General features: G+C 29.9%; 1 protein-coding gene across 1 annotated transcript in view; it reads left to right on the forward strand.

Moving 5' to 3' along the window:
- The window catches only part of LOC111041570 (myosin-G heavy chain), an 86354-nt gene extending 68063 nt beyond the window's left edge, over positions 1-18291 (forward strand). Inside the window, exons 6-7 of the mRNA XM_022325877.1 lie at positions 16189-16381; positions 17216-18291. Coding sequence (XP_022181569.1) covers positions 16189-16381; positions 17216-17481 — 459 coding nt within the window. The 3' untranslated portion in view covers positions 17482-18291. The remainder of the gene's footprint in view (positions 1-16188; positions 16382-17215) is intronic.
- Positions 18292-26023: the final 7732 nt, after the last annotated feature.

Genomic DNA, 26023 nt, shown 5'->3' on the forward strand with positions numbered 1-26023 from the left:
GTGTGTGTGTGTGTGTGTGTGTGTGTGTGTGTGTGTGTGTGTGTGTGTGTGTATGTGTGTTAGGTGCTCTTGGTGCACGCATATCATACGAGTATTGTGTTTACGCTTATATGCGGGCGGCGCCGTAGACCTATAGAAACGCGCTTATTGCGACGTATACAATAATATAATATATTTAATACAATACGACTGTATATTGTAAAGGAATACTATGGTTGCGAAAACCCTTTTGCAGCGATTGTTATTGGCGCGAAAAAACGCGCGATTTCACTGTGATTGGCGACGGTGGCGTGGCGTTAAAAACGGTTTTTCCGAACGTCTTCGTAAACGTCAGTTCACATAATTGTACAGTTGTGCATTTATAGTTAATACGCATAGTATGCAAACGTAGCCCACACCGTGTAAGTTGCGTTTCCCGCAAAAAAAAAAATAAAATGTCCCAATAGTTTTGACCTCCGTCATGTATACATGTAATAATAATAGTCGCATTCGTCTAACTACCGATCTGCACACTCTAATATATTAACTATTATTTACATATTATATAATTTACTTCACATCGAGAGAATTGACATTTGTATAGAAAGTTCGTACAAAATATGTCCGCCCAGGACGAGGATGATTTCGGAAAAAGTCGATAAAATTGCCATGTGACGTCATCTGCAGGTCGAAATTAATATAATTATTCTATTGTGCGAATAATAAACGGCAAGGACTTGATTTGATCCTCGGTGGCTAAATACGCGAAGTCGCAAACACGCAGTTAAACGGGAGAATCGCAATCGCAGCAATGTAGTGAATATAATCATTAACCGTCATTACTTATAATATCATTTCGTCTTTTGTATATTATCATCTCGGTATTAGACTTGGCACCTACCTATTCATAAAATATTTTATGTGTATATGCCATATGGTTCAGAGACTGTCGCTTCCTCAAGATTTAGGCAGGATTGCAAACAGTACAAGCGTATTCATGATGTATTATTATGGGTACTTCAAGCAATCGGGATTTTATTTTGATGACTTAATATATAAAATAAGTTTAAAAAAAAAATGTACAGACTATAATATAATATTAATTCTATTGGCAAGCTGAAATGCCCGTACTCCTCCTCCACAAGACACGATATCCAAACAGCTTTATTTTAAATCAACGGTAAAATTGACATCTCTGCCTTACGCGACGCTATATATAATATTACGCCTACAGACTTCACGATCTCCTTCCGGCTATGTACAATATAAGTAATATAACATAAAATTATATTATGTATACATATTTCGGTTCGGTATTAGTGGTGGCAGAGGGGGTGGTACCGGTGCATTCTCATCCCCGCGCCTTCCGACCGTTATAGACTCGTGGCGCGCGCGAGTACACAATCGTCCCCTCCGCCGCCCTGCCGACCGCCTGCCTAGTGCAACGGCAAAAAGCAATCGGCCAACGGGCAACACACGTAACGTCGTTACAAAATACACTCGCGCATCGGCAGCTGCCGCTTTCCTTTTGTTACGCTCCGGCGACCCCCGACCGGGGACTATCGCGGCGCCGGAGGGGGGTGGTGTTTGGAGGGGTAATGAGTGTCGGAAGGAAACGCTGTAGTCGACGCATGTGCGCAGGGGAGACCGTAAATATAGTAATAATATTAATATATATATTTTGTACTCTGGCCGTTAGCGAGGCCACTTCTGCCGGTCCTGCAACCGGTGGAATCGTGGTAGTGGAGGGAGTGGCGATAGTCATCATATATATGCTATCGTCCACAAAACAAAACATAAAACGAACGTTAAAAGTCGTTATTATATTCTTTTTCTATGGTTATTACTTAGGTATTATTATTATACCGCCGAGGCCTGCGGCGGACGCGCGTGTCCGGATAGAAGAAGAAGAAGCTAGAAGACTATTATATTATTATTATTGCACGCACTTTGTTCACTCTAACCTCGAAATATATTTATCGTATGTGTTTCGTGTCGTTTATTTGGTACAAAGCGATTATTGTCAGTTTCAGTAAACGATCATATTTAAAATGTCGAATACATTCACGTATGTAAAACTAAACTAATTGGTATATTTTGATGTTTACACAAGAGTATTGGACAAGTGGGACCTCTAATCCTGCTGTGCGGTGGTCACTTGTCACCTTAAGTTTCTAGTATTCTACTGTAGATCAAAATCGTGTTCGTTAATTTTGGAAAATAGTGGTTGTCTTGCGTGTTTCATTATTTATATAGCACAGAGAAGTATTTAGACCATTGTTGTAGAGCCCCCTTGTAGTTTTATGGAGGCAACTGTTGACAAAAGGTGTGTCGAAGAATTAATTATTATACATTTATAACCACAACGTTTACAACGGGCTACAAATTACGAAACAACAGATGTGTGTGTATTTTCAACTTATTATTTGTTTTATTTAAGCAAGACGTTTTGCATACACTGAAATAATATAAAATGAACACATTTTATGGATAAGCAACTGAGAGTTAAATAAATCATACTTTTTTAAGTAAAAAAAACTTCAGTATTCTAGTGATTCGGTTTTCTATCAAAGTGTTGTTTTCATTTTTTTCAATAAATATACTGCCCCAACTTATCCAATAAATCATTAGTTATTCAATTTAGCAACCACGTTTATCGAAAGAACGAAATTGGTAATATATAGGTATACCAAATATATATATTATACATACATAGATATTTGTATATACCACTGTAGATTATAGTCTATAATCTACCGTGGTATATACTAAGCACACATTACAACACATCGGTTATTGAGCTTAAAATATTTAAAACGCGTTGCCCATTGAGTATTGCCATAATTCTTACAGCTATGTTTCCAGTGCGCGTTATTTTCTTTGATAACATAATCTCATTTAGTGCAATCATTTTGCCGATAATAATGATAATGACGATTGACAACTCTCAAAGTCACGACGGCCACTGACCTTGTCGTTTCTAATATACGATTAATTTTACTGTTCATTTGATGACAACGATGAACGAAGATCCGAACCATTATGTTATTCATATTACAGACTTTATAGTAGGTACCTACGTTGCTACGTGCTACGTAAAAAAAAGAAATTCGGTGTACATTTACGGGCCTTTTGAACCATTTAAAATGTAAAAACGCCCATCGTGTTATACAATGTTTTCACACGACTCTACAGCCTCCCTCTTAAAAAAAAAAACTAGGGTTATTCTGAGATAGGTAGGTTGCTATAGGTATATGAATGTATATAATATTAATAATTTGTGTACACTTACAAGGATCGTACCACGCGTTAAAATTATAATATACCTCGCATATACATATAATTCCCGTCGGACACAGAAGAGACGGTTTTCGCTATCCCGAAAAAGCTAGTTTTCTGGTGCACGCGAAATTTTCCGCCACTGTTATTATTATCGATGTTATCGCGTGTTCACATGTCGCGTCCTATTATTAACGCCGCGATCGAGCTGTACACTGTTATGTTTACATGGCTACGCTGTAGCCGCGATTACAATAATAATATTATACGTGCATAATACTATGATACTTATATATTATATTATAACGCACACGCTTCGGAAATTATAGCGAATATTCCACGTCCGCTGAGATATTGCGCCCACTGAGCTGTTGTGCGAGACGTATAATATCAGTCTAATTCGATCGCTGCCTTCGAAGTCGAAACGAGCGAATAATAATATTAAACGATAGGTAGGTATATGCCGTGATAAAGAAATTATTATACAATCGGAATTTTTTTATTTTGCACTTGCGCATTTTTTTATGAGAATATTTATTGGTAGTAAGTTTATATATTATGTATATGTACATAATATGTGTATGTGAGTATATTATCTGTACTCCAAAATCGTATTATTATGATTTATGTGGCAATATATTATAATTTATAATATAATGAAGTTAAACAGGACTGCGTACATTTATAGTAAAATGAAATACCAGTAATAAGTGCGTAAAGGGTGTGCGTAGAGGATCAAATACTATATAAATATTACACATTGTGATGTCTCTATAATGCTATATATCATATAATACGATTCTATATATTATTGTGAATTAAAAATATGACAAGCCAATTAAAAATCGTCAAATATTTTGAAACCCCCTTTTAAAAATCAAATTTGTAAGTTTTAATCATGGCTTTAGATGGAAAGCCTCATGTTTATACATGGTAATCCAGTGATACTTTTAAGATTTAACGGTAGGTACACTCATTCTCTCGAAAAATATTAACTTATTTTTTCAAACCAGTTATTTGTTAATATATTTATTTTTATTACTTACTTTTTATTGCTATCGTTTATTTTTACTTTTTTGCAATAGCGTATAATATTATTAATTTCATAAATAGATTATTTTTCTAAGAATATAAAAACCGGAAAAGTCGCATTGACATATGTCAAGACGTGTATACATACCTCTTAATTGAGCAAGTTAAACTAAAGCAGTGGATCAAAGCACTATTTTTTCTTATTAGGTCCAATTTGCAACCAGAAACCTCTCTCAAAGGTGCCGAAGACACACAAACATTTTTTTTTTTTGAAAACACCTACAGAGTATACATTAATTAATTCATTCAGAATCTAAAATTGAATTTCGAACGGATAGTTAAATAGTTGCAGCCTTACGGTCTTATTAGTCTTACAGGTATTTAAAGTTCAGATGGGTGGAGTAATGGAGTAGTATATAGGGGTTATAAAGTGGGTACTCCGCAGAATGCTGGGTCCACTCAGCTCATCAAAACTTAAACAAAAACTTTAAATATCTACTAATTAACTACTCGTTCAAAATTTGGATATTATTTAATGAAATTCTCAGTAAAATATTTCCAAAATCAATAATAGGTACTATTCGAGATATTTGATAAATATTTACTGTTAAAAGAATTACACAGTATATTATACAGTAATAGGATAATCATTCAACAAATGCTTAAAATGGCTATCAAAACTTAATTACAATAAAGTTTTTTAAATACAAACCCAACACAAAATTAATTTTATGTATTATTATTTGATGATAAAACTCATAAGTCATAATAATACATGTCATTGTCGCTTAAACCTATAATACATATAGTAAGAATACGTACCTATTTACCTACATATAACACGCAGGTATTTATTTTATTGCTTAGGTATGTGATGAGCACTGTGTAAATATAGCCTGGGCATAGGCGCATTATAGATAATATGATAAAGTTTGACTTTGACCATTTTGACGAAAAATAATATTAAGATCGTAATATAATAAATTTACTAGGTTTAACTACGTTATTTTTTTATATAACATTTTTAAACACTCATGTGTTAATTTACTTAGTTTATATTGTGATATGCAATTTGTATTGTTATCAAAATAAAAAAATTTATACGATGATAAGAATTTGAAAAATGCATTATTTAAGACAATATCTTTTTTTTAAAGATTCACATTTTATATCATATTATTTTTATCTTGTTCATTATAATACGATATATTTTTGAAGCATAAAAAAGAGTTATTGTTTTTTTCTGCAATATATTATAGAAATAAGGAAAATAATAAAATATATTGAAGTAAGATCCTTTAGGAATAAGTTTATTCTTTACGTGTTATTCTTTCAATAAATATGACATATTTTATGCTTATTTTTTAATAGGAAATAAATAGTTTTATGTTTAAATTTTTTATACATGTGTATTGCCTGTAAAATGTATAGTAAATATAAATGTATTGAGCGACGAGCAAATTGAATTTTTATCAATATAAGTAGTTCATATTCTAATGTTAAGTTTATGGCGTAAACTTACTTAATATGATTGAACTTAAATGCTTTTTTTTCATATTGGAAGATGTACTATTTAAATAGTAAATATATTGTATTATTGTAATTCGTATTTGTACACCTTAAATGAGTAAACTTATTGTACATCGTATAAAAAAATAGCTTATACATATAAAAACTAAAAGTCACATATTTGGAATTAAAATAATTTGTATTTTAGTAATAGTTTCAATATTATATTACCAAGGCACTCTTATAATTTAATTATGAAAAATGTAATAACAGTCAAAACTTTGATTTTTATATTTTCCCTAATAATATTTAAAATACCTGGTAATGTTAGGCAAAGGCCTTATAGAAGTGATTCACGGCTGATTTTTAAGTTGTTACAAAGTATATAAAAATAAAATTATACCTTAAACCTATTCTTAACATTCTAAGGTACTTATGTATTGACTAAAAAATGAACAACATTAATGTATAATAACTATAATTATAGTAATTAAAAATCCGATGTTTTCGACAAAAATATTAATTAAGTCTACCGTATTCCAATAGTAAAATAAACCACTTTAAGTAGTACCTACAAATATATACAATACAATTTCCTTAGAAATATAGGTTGGACATATTCCTAATATAGGCTGATCATTGACTGAATATTTACTGTATCTATCGTTTTTCGTATACAATGATTTATTGATGAATTGAAATGTAACACATCTATTACAGTGACCTACTCAATGACAAGTTACACTTACAGCAGGCCAAGTTCTCCACTTGTTTTATTGCTTATATTATTTGTTTTCTGGCCCACCAACAAAAAAAATGTTGGGTATCAGTGTAATTTTTTGATAATTTTTCTGAAAAATACATAGGGAAACTAATCCCGTTGAGTAGATTATAATTTGTATTGAAAGTTAAATGCACGTAATTCTCATAGGTTATAGGTAGTCAGTAAACTAATCGGTATACTGTATACATGAAAATGTAATCAGTAATAATTACTCTAGGGAGTGCATTCTGTAAATTAATTATTACTTGGGTTGTTGCCAAAGAGGGTTCATGGATAATCTGAAAGAAATTTTAACTTGAGTCAGTTGACTAAAAAATAATTAAAAACGAAGAAACCTCGATGACTGTGTATTATGCAACTTAATGAGAAATTAATTCATACAAACGTAGGTATATAGTATCATACATTTTTTAGAAAATTGGAGTATCCTATACAATATTTATTGATATCATAATATTATTATTTATTAGTATATGTTATATACCTAATACATATTTGTATTTATTATATATGCATATATTATTATTTATATATTATATATTTTATAACGAACAGAATATAGTTGATAAATCATATAATATATTATAATATATATTTTATAAATTATTATGTTTATTAACTTTGACTTGAAATGCCATTAATTGTATGTTTATATCATTATATGGATAACTTATGAATATATTATATAAATAATAAAAGCTTCAACTTCATTTTGAGTAAATTAATTTTTTTTTAATTTGCCCGTACTTTTTACTAATTCCAATAATTTCCTGCTGTAAATTGGTTCATAACTATATTTCGATGGTGATTACTGATGAGTTGTAATATAATATTATAAGATACATTTTAAGCTGAAATTAATTTACGTATAAATTGTATTAAACATCATTTCTTATTCTTATTATTTAATTATGCAAATTTTAATAACAGTCAAACATTTGATTTTTATATTTCTGCAGTAATATTTAAAATACGGAGTAAATAAACCTTTGTAAGAGTTAATATTACTTAATTTAATACTCATAAATTAATTATTTTCGGCGTTTATATGCTCAAAAAAAATTCTGAAAACATAATGTGTGAATAGCTAGATTTACATTTTTAGTACGAAGATTTACCTCTTTCAAAAACTATTTTAATGAAGCAATAACCTTCCATTGATAAATGGTCTTTAGTGTTCATAATTTGCTACACTCGTAGCTTATAAATGATGAATCGATCCGTAATTTTCAATATTTATTAAATATGTAGTAGTAATATAAACTATTTAATCCCTGGTGACGAATACAAGTCATTTAATATTTATTTTATAGCAACTTGAAATGTCACAGATATATAGTTTGAACAATTTAACCTCATTCATATATTTATAAAAATAATTTAATCCAAACTATCCGGAAACCATAAAATAAAATTAATAGTATAGCAGGTACTAATTCGAAGTTAATAATTTTAAGCGGTGGTGGTTTAAAAAAAAAATATTAGATAATATAATATAATAATAGTAGTATTGATCTAAAATATGAATAACACGTAATAAATTACGAATTTTATTAAAATGAACGATTTAAAGCACATTTACAATAAAAAGTTATTTTCTTAACCACACACGTACGTAAATGCAGGTAACTCACAATTTGTAAAACTAAAGACGTGTTTTTCTATTCGCATATAATTTCATACTTTGCATACGAAATATTTAACTTGAGTAATAAAATTTTTTATACATACAATTAAGCAAACTAATGTCATAATATGGGCGGGTTTAAAATACATAATTAGTAGCCGTAGGATCAAACCAGCTACTGGATCCCAGAGTAGTATAAAAAAATGTTATGAATGCCATTAACGTTAACATTTATGCAATCTGTTTAAGTCTTTAACTCCAATAAAAAAAGTTGTGAGCCAGTCAGTACTCACGTATCACGTTAAATTTATTTTATACGAGTACGTAAACATCTAAACGCTTTTAGGGGTAAAAAGGGGATAATAAATTGTAAAAAAAAATTGAAATATACCATCTTTCAAATAATATTATAATCAGTAACTAATTTCTACTATTAATATAAACAAACAATCGATTTTCGTAAGCCAAAACGAAATTCATATTTGACTTACCCTGTAACAGCATATACGGGTTGAAAAAATAAGCCCAAAACACTCTCCGAGTCTCGAGGAATCAATTGATATGACTTTTATTAAAATCGGTCAAGTTTATATAGTTTCTAAGATAAGTCGTTACGCGTTACTCGTTAGCAATTTGAGGCCGTTACTGTAGGTAACTCATTTTCGTTCGTTTACATGAAATTACTAAAGCCATACATTTTCCAGGAGGGATGCGCTGGTGCTCATAGATGTTGAAACATACTAAAAAAAAATCGAAGTTTTCTAAAAGAAAGTAATTATAATATAGGGAATAATACATTATTAGGTATATCTTTATATAATATATTTTAAAATCGAATATTAGATTTACTAATTGTACTTAAAAATATTATCTTTCGATTACCTACTCTTTATTTTATAAATGTTTGATATTGGGAGGTATTAAGAATCAAGTAGGTACATGTATGAATTTTAATTTATTATTTATTTTTTTTTTTTTTTTATTGAACTTAAGCTTCGGCAACTGAGGCCATTAGCTGTAGGTTGTGGTACTGTAGGGTTTTTGGGACTGTTGGGTTACTGTAGGGTTATGGAACACGTGTGTGTTTGTTTGGCAGAATTTCTAGTGGGCACCCGTAGGTTTTTGCCATACCCGGTTGGGGGATGGCGGCCTCTCTCTCCAGACACCGTGACTGCCCGGAGAGAAGTGCCACCCGTGACCGAGATTCGAACCGGCGACGGTGCGCGTTGCGACCGACGCGTTATCCACTCGGCCACTCCGTCCCCCTAATTTATTATTACCTACCTAATAGTGTTGATATATCTATAAAGTGATTCGTTATTTCTGAAATGATCATATTTTGTAGTTTTTAAAAATATTATCTACAATTTATAAATAATTGTAATTTAACATACTGAGATGTCCGTATGTGTTGCATTACATTTTTTAAGAAATAATCAAATTTTTATCTAAGTAATTTTAGAGTTTGAGCGGATGGATGAACATATGATTTTACAATGATGCATCATGTGTGATGCTTTTTCTTCGTTTATATTTACTCCACTTATAATAAAGATAATGCTTTGATATTCAACTCTTAGGAATTTTTTAATAAATTGAATCTTATATAATATTATTTGATAAATTTATACGAAAAATAAGGATTTTAGTTATTATTTTGTTGTTTTAAGCCATTCGACTTTTAACAATAAAAGAATAATAAATGTATTATATGATTTATATGTGCACATATATTTATATATATTATTGTAATTCCAAAATATTACTCTAGGGCTTTAAACGTTAATCGTAACTTATATTTTATACACACAATAACATTTTCAAAACACTTAAACTAACTTTTAGCTATTGCCTACTTATTCCAGACCTATTCACACCGTTCTACGGTAACTGGTAAGTCGGTATTGACTTAAATCTTAATCACTATAATATACGATAGGTAATTAAACATATAGTTATATGATAAATGCAATGTTTTCGTCAAATCTTGATTCAACCTGCGGTCTTACTAATAGTAAAATAAATAACCATCTAGCAATAAAAATATATCATAAAATATACTTAGTAATAAACGCCGATAGACCGTCTTCGCTCAGAATAGTTTTTCTTGTTTAATAATATATGATAAATATCAATGAATTCAAAATTAGCATATACATTACAGCGACTTACTCAATGATAAGTACACTCAACACGTCCCCTCCACAGGTCAGATCAAAGCTCAAATTTTCATTTCACCTTAAACAGTTAAGTACACAAATATTGTGTATTATTCAAATGCATATTTTAGCTTCTATATGGTTATAATTTTGAAAATCGGGGTTTGATCTGAAATATAAAATTCTCTCTTTTAAATAAAAATAGAACTAAATCCAACTATTCTACGGGGCTTGAGAGTTTCTCCTGTAATATATTTTTTGTACCAAAAACGCACTGACTCCGACACTCTTAACAGTAAGTAATTATAAATGCATTATGTGCACTAAGAGCAATAATACATTATTATGTAATTAATAACGTATTCAAACAGATATAAGAAGAGAAATGAACTTTTTTTTCATTAATAGTGATTGTGGGCCCACAATGAAATATCGGTCCCAAGGCCCCTAAAGGTCTTAAACAGGGCTTGAGTATTGCAGACTATACAAAAAATGTTTATTTATAAATTACATAAAATATAATATAACACAACTAGAACCAAATGGTTTTTATACTTGTATCATATAAGTTATATGGTAACGATTTTTATAAATAATTACATTTTATTCTATTGTGATCACCTCAAATTAACATGTTGTTTTCAATGAATTATGAAACCTCATGCATTATTCGTGGTATCATGAAAATAAACAAAAATTTGTAATTCACGTGCAATAGAGTCTCGCGGTAATCCGGCCACGTGATAATCCGACACGTCCAGTAATCCGGTACCCTTTTATTTTCGATAATAATGACCAAATAGCTTAGAAAATCAATAAATTCAATTAGAAAATCCTGATAAACCGATTAGATATTTTATCTCAGAAAATATTGCAAGACAACGGATGGTGCAAAACCAAAAGAAGAATCAAATAACGTTCGAAGAGGAGCGAAGAATCTACCTAAAGATTTTACAATGATATGCTATTATTTTTTTTGTCTGAAGTCATTTTTTACAGTAAAAAATTCAGCGTCCTTCTACATTGAGTAGGATTTTTCGTATAACAAATTGGATCTAGTTTGAACATGGGGCCCGAAGTGGGTAGAGTGGGAGATGCGGGTTCAAGGGTGTAAATTTTAGATGCTTCATAACAATCGAGAAAATCAAAATCTGAAAATTTAGTCATGACCTGTTTTTGACAAAATCCTATCATGAAAAATGTTGTTTTTTTGTAATACAAAATCAAATAACCTTAGAAACGTAAAATTGTCCTCAAATATAATAATTGCATTTTCTTAACATGATAAAATTATATTACCTCGTTTTAAGCTTATTATAGATATTTTTTAAAATTATTGACCTTTTCATATATTTTTAAAAGTATTATTGGAGTTTAAAATTTAATCTTGTAAAAATTACGAAAATTTGCAAACTATTTGGCATTTAATAACTTCTATAATTTTCAATTTAAGTTAAAGCTTGTCAATTTTATACAAGGGGTTGTTCTTCGTGAGTTGTTTTTATAACAACTCTTAAAATCTCAAAAATACATGGATAGTAAAATTTAAATTTAATGCATCCATTACAGCGACCCTAATTACTCAATAATCAATGATGATGACTACTGGGCACTAAATAGTATCTATTATACAGCAGAGTGACTTCCTCATTTCTTTTTACGTTAATAATATGTGCCCCATGCTTTTAATTTAATAATTTTTTTTAATTCAAAATTTTTATTTACAGTAGTTATATAATGTGATAATGTGGTAATTCATAATATATACTATCTAATTTTCCAACGAAATTAAATAGACCATCATGACGTAAGGTTCCGAAAAAGGTTAATCTTATTTTTCTTATTGCCGAGGTTGTATTTTTAACAAAGCTTCATTTTTTTTAGCTTTATTATCTAGAAACACTATATTATATTATATTTAGTACTCTATAGTAATCCCATAGAGATTTTAGGAGAAGTTTTAGTTGATTAATGATTTAATTAGGAGATAAAATTAAAGAGTTGAGATATACTAACTCCTGTTCTAATCGAGCCAACTTTCAGCTTATTTGGAAAATCCTCATAAAACTTTTTATCCATTAGTCATTAGAATTAATATTTAAAAAAAAATTACAGGCTATTTTTCAGTTTCATTTTGTTTCAGAATTCTTCTAGATTAATCATTCGTGTACATTAGTGAACACCAATAACTCTTATTTTTTTACCCAGCTGTAGTACAAATGATCTATTATATATTTATATAAGTGATAAAGTTTAATTACTAAATTTAAAATTAGTAGTAGGTGGGTTTCCCGTAGTCCCGTTTATTCTATGAAGCAGTTTGCAGGTAAATCTAGTCATCTAGAAACCGAGAACAGAAAGAATTTGACAGTTATTTATGGATTAGGACGATTAGGTAAATCATAATATTGAAAGAGGCTGTTTCAGAGGGTGCAGAAGCGTGACAAAAAATACGATGATGTAGCTCATGTGGGTAGGCGATTTCGGTCTTGTGGAAAATGCCTTAAAAAAAAAATGTCTTTAAATGTCTTTAAATGTCTTCACCTTACAGATGGTATATGTAGCGTTTAATTTTTAAACATAATTACTTTATTATATTGCCTATACATAAAATTAGTTTTGGCGCAGAGTATAGTTATCCTTTTTTGGTTCTACCCCCCTCCTATGCGTAAATGTCACTGGGTACATCCAATGTTTATATTCCGGTGATAAAGCAAATAATATACATATAATACACCTAATAGAATAAATTATTATAGTGTATGAATTTAGAATATTCCATGTTTATTTTTTCAGAATCGACATTGGGCATTTGAGCATTAATTCTTAATGTTATTTGATATTCTCTGACCAAATATCACCAATTACTAAGGACCGTGTTATTTCTACAATTTAAAAATAGCAATCTATGAATAAATATTTTCTTATCATACAAAAAATTATTTAAAAAAAAAAGTCATGGGAGAGGATCTTCCCCTATATTCTCTCATTAGTAAACCCCTGTTTTTGAGTTGTTTGAAGATACAGTGTACACATTTAGGATTTAAAATGTAATATCTATTATTCAAGTAGGATTTTTTTTTTAATACCTAGTTAATAGTTATAAAATAAGATTTGCTTGTATGCAGTAATTGTGCATACTGTACATTTGTTTTAACTAACTTTTTGCTTTTATTGTTATTGCATTGTTTGTTCTTGGTCCGCCAAAATCGATGATGAATATATCTACCTGGAAACCTAAAGGAATAAAACCCAATGGTTATTTTAACAATTAGCTACCTACCAAAATATATATTCAAACGTGTCTTGATGACGTCGCAAAAATCCGGTGCCAATCACGTATACGTGATCTAATAATTCTTAAGGCGGGAACAGACTACTGTCACGTCAAGTGATTTTTCACATAAGATTACTTTTTAGGGCAGTATTCTCGGCATATACATTATAGTAGGTCGTACTTATACTATTATACTACTTATACTTTCCTGTAAACTCTTTGAAATTGTATTTACTATGTATAAGTATACACAAGATACAGCGATTTGCATTATACGTGATGCAAATGAACACATTTACAAGTGGATATGAATTTGGTTTATGAAGTACATGTCTTATATAAAATTCAATCTTTTATATACACTGCAGACAGCCTTATCAAAATGTCCTTTGATGACAGGCCACGAATTTTAACACTGACACAAAAGCCTAAGCAATTTCGTTATTTGTACGATATACTTAAATATAAGATAACTATAAGTTATCTTTTGTAGCAAGTTTAAAAAAAAATATTTTTAATCGTATTTATTGTTAAATACTTAGTATTTACGTTGTGTCAAAACGTATCATTGTATTCAATTTAATTATTAAAAAAAATCTTATATTTTCATCATTTCTTGTTTTGTTAGAGCTAAAATTGAGCTATTATTTTGTAATAATATCAAATAAGTAACTAAATGAAATATTACACTTAGGTGTGCTTAGTAGGTCAGTTAACGGATTTTTAAACACCATTTATGATAATGATAGATATACTTATAATGTATTGATAAACGTGTCAGCCATGTATAGTGTATGTTTAGTACTCGTCCGTCGTGCATTTTAGTCAGTCATATTATTTTAATCTATTACCTGGTAACATAATATTATGTACAAAAATGATGCACAAATACATTATCGTCGAAAAACCCAGAAAAGTTTGCCAACAGCCACATTGTAATATCGGTGCCATAGGACACACCCAGAAATATTGTGGCCACCCAAGACCAACCACGTGGTATTAATAATTATTAAATGCAGCTTAGATCACTTCACCTAATACTGTACAAGTCACTTGAGTTACCGGCCAAATCGCTCCATGTTCTGGAGTGGACCCTGTCAACTATAAGTTCAGGCTGAAAACTACTCTTTCGAATTTTGATTATGATACGACAATATTTTCCAGAATAATTATGAGCTAAAAAATCTACAGAAAACAAGCGGGATTCTTATTTGATAAGCAGATATTTGTACAATACTCTCTAGGCAGTACAAAATTCTAAAAATATGAAAATATGGTCTAATACGTAAGTTTAAAAACTCCGAATATCAGAATTTGAACAAATTCATTATTAAATTTAAATTTGCGGTGATCTTATTCTGTGAATGACCTGGACTCCGGTATATTACTAATATCCGAACTACATTTTGTTTTGAATATACACTACCGATCTATTAGTTAGTAGACAAATTAAAATATCATTTATTCAAGCGTGATACAAAGGTTCAGATAATAATACAGATATATAATATTGACTAAAACTCAAAAGATATTTTGCTCTATCTCCGCTTATATCACAGAATTTAAATATATAATTGCAAACGTGTTTTGGAAAAAGTTGATTTTTTTGCAGTTTCCAACCAAAGTATAATGTTTGCCACAATCTATAATATGTGGATAATACTGTTAATAAACTAAAATAACGGTTTGATAATAAATATGTAAATTCTTTAAACATAAATTTATAGTTTTAAGGATCGAATCAATGTAAAATTGTTGAAGTTTATTCTATCACTTCGTATAACATTTTGAAACAATATAAAACAAAACGATTTTAAACTCTACAAAATGTGGTGTAAAAGATTATGATAATAATAAGAGAAAGTTTGATTAAAAATAATTTAATGTGTTAGTCATTTTATACACGAAAGCAGTAAAAAACAATGAAATATTATTAAAATAAAATTACTTTTAAAATAGATTAATTAAATATGTGTTTGTTTTTATTCATGATTTTTAAATACCTATTATAAATAAATAGGTTTAAAGACTATTCACTTTAAACTATTAAAAAAAAAGTTGACTTCTGCTTACAAGATAAATATCTAATAATACCCTTGACGAATTATGATAATTAATTCTAATTTTGAATTTTAATTTGACTTCATAATAAAATAATATTAATTAATAGATATATTATTAAGATTATTTTTCAAAAACTTGTATTTTAATTATTTGTTTTTTTTAGCAGTATTAGTATTATTTGTATACTTACCTTACTCAATTTCCTTGTTATCCATCCTGCATACATTTTAAATTGTCTCGAGACGTGAATTGTTTGTAATTGTGTAAATATTTAAAATTTAAATACACAAAATATGGAAACTGAAAACTACAACAATGTATATACTCTCCAATTTCCATAAATAATTTGAATGTCGAATAATGGGATTTATACCTAAAACATTCAGTATTAACTTCAATTAACCTTGATTGTTTAAACTATTGTTATTATTTTATCATAACTCTAATAATAATATAAATATGAAAATGTTAATTTCAGGTGGAAAATTCAATCGCTACATACGAACCACACGCTTGTATTGTGGTTTACTCGGTGGTGTCTAAAGGATCGTTCAAAGTAGCCGAAGAAATATTAAACTATTTGTGGCAAGAGAACTACACTCGCGAGAAGACGGTCATTGTGGTCGGCAACAAGGCGGACCTGATGAGAGCAAGATGTATTACTACCGAAGGTAAACAATATTTAAATAGTTTACACCCCAATGATATATTGACGACAAGACGAAATGGTTTTCTATTTCATACCCCTAGTTTGAAGGCGTTATGTTTACAAGACGTGTCATATTACATTTACATATATAGGTGTAATTCACAGGTTGGGTATTAATAAACATACTAAAAGGTATAGGTGTGTGGTGTGACCCGTTCAAATTAAATTTGTGAGTGTACACCTACACTGAGGGTATTGGAAATGAGATAGGTATGTTCATCAAATGAGCATTAAATCCGTGTGTAATATTTGATTTAATATATGACAGATAAAAAAAAACATTTTGTATTTTTAAATTGCAGCCTACATTAAATAACGTCGCAAGAGCTTCCTTAATCTATTTAGTATTTACTTATCGGCTTAAATATTAACTAAATAAATTTATTATTTATTTTAAACTCAATGGCAGTACTTATACTAATGGGAAAGGCACTATACCCGTACTAATAAATTCACGATTCCTCCTGAAGTCTGCAACTTTCTGGATTCCATCAATCGTTTTCGTCAGTATTTAATATTATCTATAAATAAAATAATAAAAACTGCTTTATTCTCGTAAATAATTTATAGCCAAGCTAAGTGTTTTTATAATAATTTATGTATATTATAATAATTATAATATGCATATTTTGTTGTTGCATATTAACGATAATGGCCATCGTGCTGACGTGCTCTGAACGGTAGACTTATTCAAATGCCTAGACTAGATTCGCCGTCTGAGAATTTCTTTGCAGTCGTTTGATTCGAAAATATTAATTCAAAAATAATTATTGTTGGATACTTATTTTCTTTATAGAGGGAAAACAATTGGCATGCTCGCGGGAATGTAAATTCATTGAAACCTCGAGTGGTATTCAACATAATGTGGACGAGCTGTTGGTGGGTGTGTTGAAACAAATCCGTCTGCGTGAGACCAGAGACAAAAAGAAACAGAACCAACGGAAAACGGCTATACACGGATCGAAAACTTCACTGTCATTACATATCGCAAAAGAAATATTGCAAAAAATGTGTTTACTCGATTCCAAGTCGAAATCTTGCGGAAACCTTCACGTACTCTAAGTCGAATAATAACTATAATTTTAATAAAACTCGACGTTTTCTGTACTCCTATTTTTAATTTACTAATGCTCGTATACTATATATATATATATTATGTATAACTACTTGTGTATAAACGCGCCTGAAACAATCCTTGATACCTACTTTGTACTTACTTCTTTACAGGGACGGAGTGGGTGAGACACTACACGGTTCAGTAACCATGTGATATTTGTAAGAGATACCTATCGATTGATGATTTAAACCGACTTTATACAGGGCGTCGGTCTATTTTTGAGTGACTGGCAAAAGGGCTGCTGCTGTAAAACATTTATCACTTTTCTTCGGTGTATTCCTATATATACGTATTTTTGTATTTTCGCGATCTTACTGAAACAAATACGCGAATGTTTCTAATACGCTTCCAGGGCCATGTAATCCTATTAAGGTCGGAGGGACTAATCCCTCGCCCTTCTCCATTGACTGTTCTATTTTTTCCTGTGATATAATATTATACACATTAAACATTTCAATCCTAGTTTCTATCGATCATTTACCAGATAATAATAATATAATATAATATCATCATCATACAAAAATATATGTATTATTATTGTTATATCATTTAATCAATTATTTAATAATATTATTACATTTGATATAAGTTGCCAAAACAATATTATACAAATAACAGTTGATAAAATTTAGAAAAATTATTCTTCCTGAAACCAATACCTACAATGTTGGTAGAATATTATTTTATTTTATTATTGTGATTTTCAGATAGGTTCATATTATTATATGTATTGTAGACAAACAGAGTATGGTCAAAACATATTTGCTCTTCTGTGATAAAGAAGTAAAATCTATCATTTTAGTTATTGATTTGTATCCACTTTATACTAACTCGCTTATTATTTGGTTTACCTACCGATATCATCGGTATTTACGTGTTTTTAACAAGAGCCTATGTATAATTTTGTTATTCAAATAATTAAGACATTTATAAAAAGAAGTATTTCTATACTTATTCTTACAACTATAACGAGTATCATTTTATTGTGTGTTAAATAATGTTCTACTTACACTATTTAAATGTATTGTTATTCGAATGGTTTTATTTTGCATACCTTGAAATGTATATTTTTATTATTTAAATTTTTCAGTTTAATACAAATTACTTATTTATATTTTACGCGTTCTATTGAAACACAATATGTTTTGTATTAGGTGTAAAAACAAAATTCTAAACACCATACGATAACCTAATTATGCCATTACATGTTATTCTATTCTAATTGTATTTTAAATTTAAAATACATACATCGTCATAAATCATAACTTTATATGATTTAATAAGAAATATATTGTTTTTTTTTTGTGTGTATTAAAAATAAAATAAAACCGAATAAAATTTACCTATAGGGAATATTTTACTTTTTGACTCTTCAAATATTATAAGTTTTCAATAAAAAAAAAGTTTTTTATTTAATTTTTAGCGCGTTGTTTTTTAAACTACATTATATTTGTAGATATACGGTGTTTTTCCATTATCAAGATAAGCAAAAAAGTTTTGCACAATGTACATTATCATAACTATAAAACAAGATTAAGAATTATGTTGGTATAATCAGTTTTTTCATTATTAATTATTTCTTTTGCGAAGAGTCAAGAGTGGGTCGAACTTTGAATTTTACCACTGTATCAAGTATAATTACATTAAGTTGAATAAATCGATACATACAGCTATACAAAATTGTCCTAATTAATAAAATATGTAAAAAATAAATTATTTATTTGCAAAAAAGAAATACACCTAATCACAGATGGTAATTCCATACTTTTTTATATAACTTTCTATCACAAAGAATATCGAAATTTATTTTACCGTCGAATATTAATGAACTTCAATATTATGCATGGCGTATTTATTTTAATAGTGGTTCTTACAACCGTTGATTTAGATCTCCATTACGATAAACCCTGCAGAAGATGGCATGTCATTATTGAAAATTGTTTTGGGATCGCATTGGACAGTTACAAGAAAATGTGTCGACTACGGATTGTGTTAAACGTAGGGCCATATACCAACCGAATATTACTCCCGAGGAGAAAGCTCAAAATGTGTTATATTTAGACTCATACAAAATCCGGTTACCCACCCCCACAGAATTTTTTTTTTAATTTTATAAATTTAGGTCGACTACCACTGACTTTGTTTAGTAACTTAATACATCTTCTTTACCATATGACAGGTACACGGTATCAAACGTTCAAGATTTTTAAACCAGCAAAAACTCGAATAGGTCAAATTTCTATAAGTATTTTCACTTAAATACAAATTTGAACAAAAATAAAAAACTACTTAAGGTCTATATTGTTTATGCACATAAATGAATATTTAATATTCATCGAATATCTTATACTATAGTATTAAACCAATTATATTTATATACATACTTTTGCATACCATATTTTTTTTCTCGAATTTCACAAATAATAATTGTTTCATTTGAATGAATTGTTAAATAAAAATTATTCTTGGGTACTTTTTAGCTAATGTATAAATTCTGTGTATCGTAATCCCAATTTAATATCGATCACTCAACCCCCTCCCCTTCCCCCCACTCTCCAATTAAAACTCCACACGTAAGTAACTCTATATTTCATTATAAAATATATTATTACATTATAAAGTTGATAAGTAATAAGTAAGTAACAGCGGTTATTAAATTATGTTTCAAATGAAGATCCATATAATATTATGTTATCATCTTATCATTGTTTTCTATACGAGTCGGATTCGATCTAATTTCAAACTTAATTAACTGTTGTGACATGTGACACATATTATTATAAAATATACATGTTGGAATTTCTCTCTCTCTCTCTCTCTTATGAATACTGAATAACTACAGCGGTTGAACTTTAAAATTGTTTTAATTCGATCAGTTCGGTTTCTTTGTATTGTCGGGTGTCTGCATGTAGACGGGTGTGCTGCACAGTATAATACCAAACATGTTATTACGATAAAGATATTTACAACTGTGGTACAAAGCCAAACGCCAAGCACGCCAGAATCGTCAAATATGTACGTGTATTACATATTATTATATATTACCGAAACGTTTGATATCGACGAGTCTCTGCTGCGGTTACACGGGCAACTAAAAATCAATCATTCCCTCGAAATAATATCGAGACACCTCGAGGCTCGAATGTCACCGTGGAAAGTGAGCCTTTAGATTTTATGGGATATAATATACACAGGGTGTTTTTTTTTGTCCCCGTACAGTTATTTTATCATTTTCTACGTTAGGTGATGTATTTGTTTTTGAAAATTGTTCACATAATTTGAAGCCACCGCAAAATCGTTTACTATTTATAAAGAGTTTAATTTTTTTAAATGAACATTTTATGTATTTTCGATATTGTTGTAAGCCAAAAATATATAAGTCCAAAAACGATTAGGTTTAAAAAAAAGTAAAAATATAACATTTTTTTTTCAATAAATTTGGACTGTATACCTGCCTACCACCTACCTATAATGACTTAAAATTATGTACAAAAATATGTATATTTAATGTAGGTATTAATAAAATAACTGCAGTATAGTCACTGTGATAAAATGATCATGTTGTATTACTGTCTGTGCCTATATTCTACATAGCTGTGCACTCACGTGCGTCTGCCATATAATATACGTTCCATGTGCGCGTTTGAGGTCGTAATAACTTCTTGTCGACATAAGGCGATGGAAAAAACAAAACAAAAATAAACTACAAACGAGACGACCCTTTTGAGGAGGGTTTTCTGCTGGAATCTGGTATGATATGGGGATCTCGGATACATAATATTATATTATCGTGCACACAGCACACAACCAGCTATAGCTCTACTACATATGGGTTTGAGGATAGAGAATAATTTATAACGAGCCATCCTGGCACGCAGAGATGATGCACTTTGGATATTTTGTTTTTTTCTTTCCTCGGGTTCCCGGCAATTCGCTATTTATTCTCCCTATATATTCACGCGCGATATAATATATCCCATTAAAATAATAACAACGCAATGCGCGGTGACGATACATAGCGCCTTAGCGGCCAGCGCATCGTGCTCGCTGTTATTACTATTATTATAACATTATAATATTTATGCGGTATTTTTATTTTTATTATTTTAGTACATTTTTTCAGCTCAATAAAAACCCGGAGACTAAAATAAAATAACTATAAAACATTCATCTGATGTGAATTCATCCTACTAAAAATCATTAAATCCGTTCGAAGCCTAACGGATTTATTTTTCCTGGAAAACAACGCAACGTGCTTCACTATGTCTTCGAAAAATTACAACCTAATAGAATTATTACAATGTGCATTCTCGTATTAATACAAAAAATATATCCTCAACGATTTTAATATTTTACCTTCAACCTTGGTATTTATAAATGCCAAGAGATACCCACGTTTTTCAATTTTATTTTTACGACGATGAGACAGATATAGTGATGAATAAAATTCCTTAAAAATATGGCAATATTATATTCGTTCAAAAAAATTATTGTTGAAAAATTATGTTTTAAACTCAACACTCGATAATAATCTTAATATATTACATCACACATACGTAAAATATGCTAGTGATATTTCAAAAGAAAATGTTAATGGGTTTGTAATATTAATTAGAATTACTGATTTGCATCAATAAAATATTACATCATAAAATAATTTGAAAATAATAATAAATGTATACTTAGCTTCACTGGAAAATTATTTATGTATACATCTACTATATGGAATACGTATATGTTCGTTTAAAATTACAAAAGAAAATCAGAGTTTTATGTAACATTTCAATTATAATAATACATACGATAAAAGGGGAAACTGTGAGAACCTATATATATTATATAATACATAATTTAATGAGTTTTCCATTTAACAGTTCCCTGTGTGTAATATATGTATATATGTATATTAGTATATTACTATAAAGTTATTCAGACGCGTTATTATTAATTTTTATTATTATAACCCGTATTAATTATTCCAATAGGTTCATTATACCATATACAATTTGTTATACTTCAATTATACGGAACAAAGTTTCGACGGTCACAAAGAAGTAACGTCGACGTTTTGTTGTAACGAAGTATCTAGTTTCTTTTTATAATATTCGACTATTCGAGGTTTATGTTCTATTACCTGTTGCAGCACTGTGGGTCACACTCACACACATTTTACCGAACATCAGAGCTACTGTATAGGGCTCACTGTAAATAAATATTAAACTGTAATAATCTATTTTGTGTAATGCAATGTTGTGTTTCGGCGACAACTAGAACACAAATGTTTTCTCCAAATTGTTTTACAGAGGTGCATTTATAATAGGCACACCTATATATCTTTCACAAAAGGCATTATTAATTTCAACTTAGTTTGCGCAACTCCGTCGCAATTAAGAAGACATTTTAATAATGCCTTTGAACGTCTCATACACAAAGTTTTGACCACACTTCGTTTTTCAGACTAGAATAATAGGTATATAGCAATATAGCATCGTATAAAATGTCACTCAGTTGTATCATACACTATTTATAATATGCATGTCTACGACTAACACGATAGTTTTGAACTGCGCCGTACTCGATCGATCCCGATTAATGTGTGTGTGATTATATTATAATAAAATGACTGAGTGCGTTTGTCCGTCATCATGATGCTTGCGCCTGGCTTAATAATTATATTACCTATGTACAGACAAATTTTCCCAGGACGAGGTGCACTTGGGATTTGATTTTCGGAGAAACTTTATAGTCTCGTACACTTTTTAGAACAAATAGTAAAAAAATCATTCTAAAACTGAACTATTATATTGGTAGGAACTACTAACTAGGAGCACTATGGTACGCCTACGGTTTACATGGTAATATTATATAAACGTTCACTAAGTTCGATTCCATTTAGGCGTATATACAGGCGTAGTATAATATTAATATAAACGGTACGATATTATTACATTGTTTACATCGTGTATATAGTATTAAAATAGTAGCGCGTATAATGTATATTCGTTTTAATAATAATTGCCTTTGTAACGGTATCGCGACAAAAAAAAAAACAGCAAGTACGCAGTTCAACATATTTTATTATTGTGTTTTGTTAAAAACGCCGTGTAATAATGTTATTATATGTATTTCCTTTGCTAGTATGCTCATGAGTGTGTGTATATGTATATAGTGAGATATGCTAAGGTGTATATAAGCGCTGACAATGTGATAAAAAAATATAAATAGCTCGTAACAAATTATGTAAATAAAATAGTTGTTTTTTCTGAAAAATAATACGACGACGTAAAATGTACGGTTTAAATTATCAAAGAAAAATTACATAATTGAAAATGTATTTTATACCTATACCTGTAAGAAAAATACACATGTGTAATAGCGTCTCGGAAAAATGTCAATAGACTTATATTATAACACAAGAATAATAGATACTTCAAAGCGAATGCCATCGTACTCTAAATACAATATATAAATGTATAATGCGTTCTTTCAACTAAGTAAAGTATACAATAGGTATATATCGTAATAAAATCGGTGCCGCTTATTGGAACACTACACGCGTTTATATAATATTTTATAAAATATAATACGGTGCGACGATCGATATACGTATTTAGTTCGTTCAATCGAACTCGGTATTTAAGTGGAATATATTATAATAAACCCAACGCATACAATTCACTATCACACACACACACACACACACACACACGTGCGCATATTGTATTGCATGACGATGGAGACGTACACATTTGCAGGAGGAAATGAAATAAAATCTCCACGTTTCCAACTGGCGTGTAGATTTTTACTGAAAATCATGACCTCCATTCGTACATAATATAATAGTAGGTGTACACCCAAATAACCCAATACATATTATACTTATCAATACTCCCCGTAGTATTGTAATATCTCGTCTGCATCCCATGTAGATACGCTCTATACGGTCTAACCTCTAACGCTCTGTTGGTCGATAGGTTCTCGCACACTCCCGCGTTGCCTTGGGTAATATAATATTATGCTCACCGAGTTCACTATTTACGCGCACGGTGGCGTAATTACGGGGACAAGATTTGGTCGTCGCATCCCTCATCCCTTTTGACTTTTTTTGTCGGAGACTGGCAAACCACATATTTTATGCACTTATTCTATACACCACGATGACGACTGTAGGTTATATGCTGTAGAAATAATACAAACAATAACCCGAATTCCTTATGCTGGCTGTGCTGTGCACTAGTGCAGTGCCGTGTGACACAGGAAGGATTGTAAGACATTTTATAGGTCGGCATATCGATATTATGAGGGGTATATATGTGACTTAAAATTATTTAAACAACATCATTTTTTTTATATACACACACGCCTCTATCATATATTATAGTGTACATATCTAACCAAGATAATACTACTTCGTAATAAACACTTTTGCGAAAATTTATTATTAGGTACTTATGTCATCAAATGCGTATAATATTAAATATATGTTACACTTTAGGTGCACAATATATTTGTATGTGAGTATTTAAATAATATACGTAATTAATAATTATTTTCTTCCGGGCATGCATACATTTATACATGTACTTGTTATACACTTATCGCAGTGGTTATATTGAGAGGTGTGTATGATACATACAAATATTTTTTTTGAGGGGGGGGGTCGTTGTAATAGGCATATATAAAATTACAACCTCAAACATGATAAAATGACACCACTGTACGCGTATGTCGTAACTACTTAAGTGTTTTATGATGTACATAATATTATACTATTAGCTCGAATACGACGAGCAGAGTGAACAAAATATGCAAACTAAAACGAATTCAACTTGTCCTGCAGGGATTTCAAAAAATGTTTTCAAACAAATCGCGTATACGGCAATAATATATTACCACAGTACGGAACAATAACGAAGTTTACAGTTTGATGGTTTCGTTTACCATGTGGCATGTATAAGGTACCTGACCTGCAGGCTAATTTTCGCATGACGTGCACTCGGTTTCGCGGTGTAGAGCGTTTCATCGCACTATCGAAAACAACGAGCCAAAAAAAGCTAAACTCAATTTCACCTAGATCGTACATGATGTGATATTCGCGTCAGACTGAGCCGAATAAATGTAGACATATCAATAATTATTATAGTGCTATCGCCGGTTAGAATAATAATTACCATATTGTAGCAATATTATATAATTAGGATTTACAAGAAGATTTTTCTCGGACGAAATCCAATAATATTATTGTTGGATGTTGCACGGATGGAGGGTTAAAAAACGTTAAGCCTGTGAGATACATATTATGAAAGTTTTGAAACGTCATATTGACTATCAATTATTATTTAACTTCTCGTATTTCTGAGAACAATTCATTGTTTCAGTGTGGATAGACAATTAAAGTTGTAACGTCAATATCAATGTCAACAATATTTTAGATTACTTTGGATTGATAGGTATCAAATCAACACGAGTAATAAAAACTATTTGAAA

This window comes from Myzus persicae, unplaced genomic scaffold, assembly GCF_001856785.1.
Source record: "Myzus persicae strain clone G006 unplaced genomic scaffold, MPER_G0061.0, whole genome shotgun sequence".
NCBI classification, from domain to species: Eukaryota; Metazoa; Arthropoda; class Insecta; order Hemiptera; family Aphididae; genus Myzus; species Myzus persicae.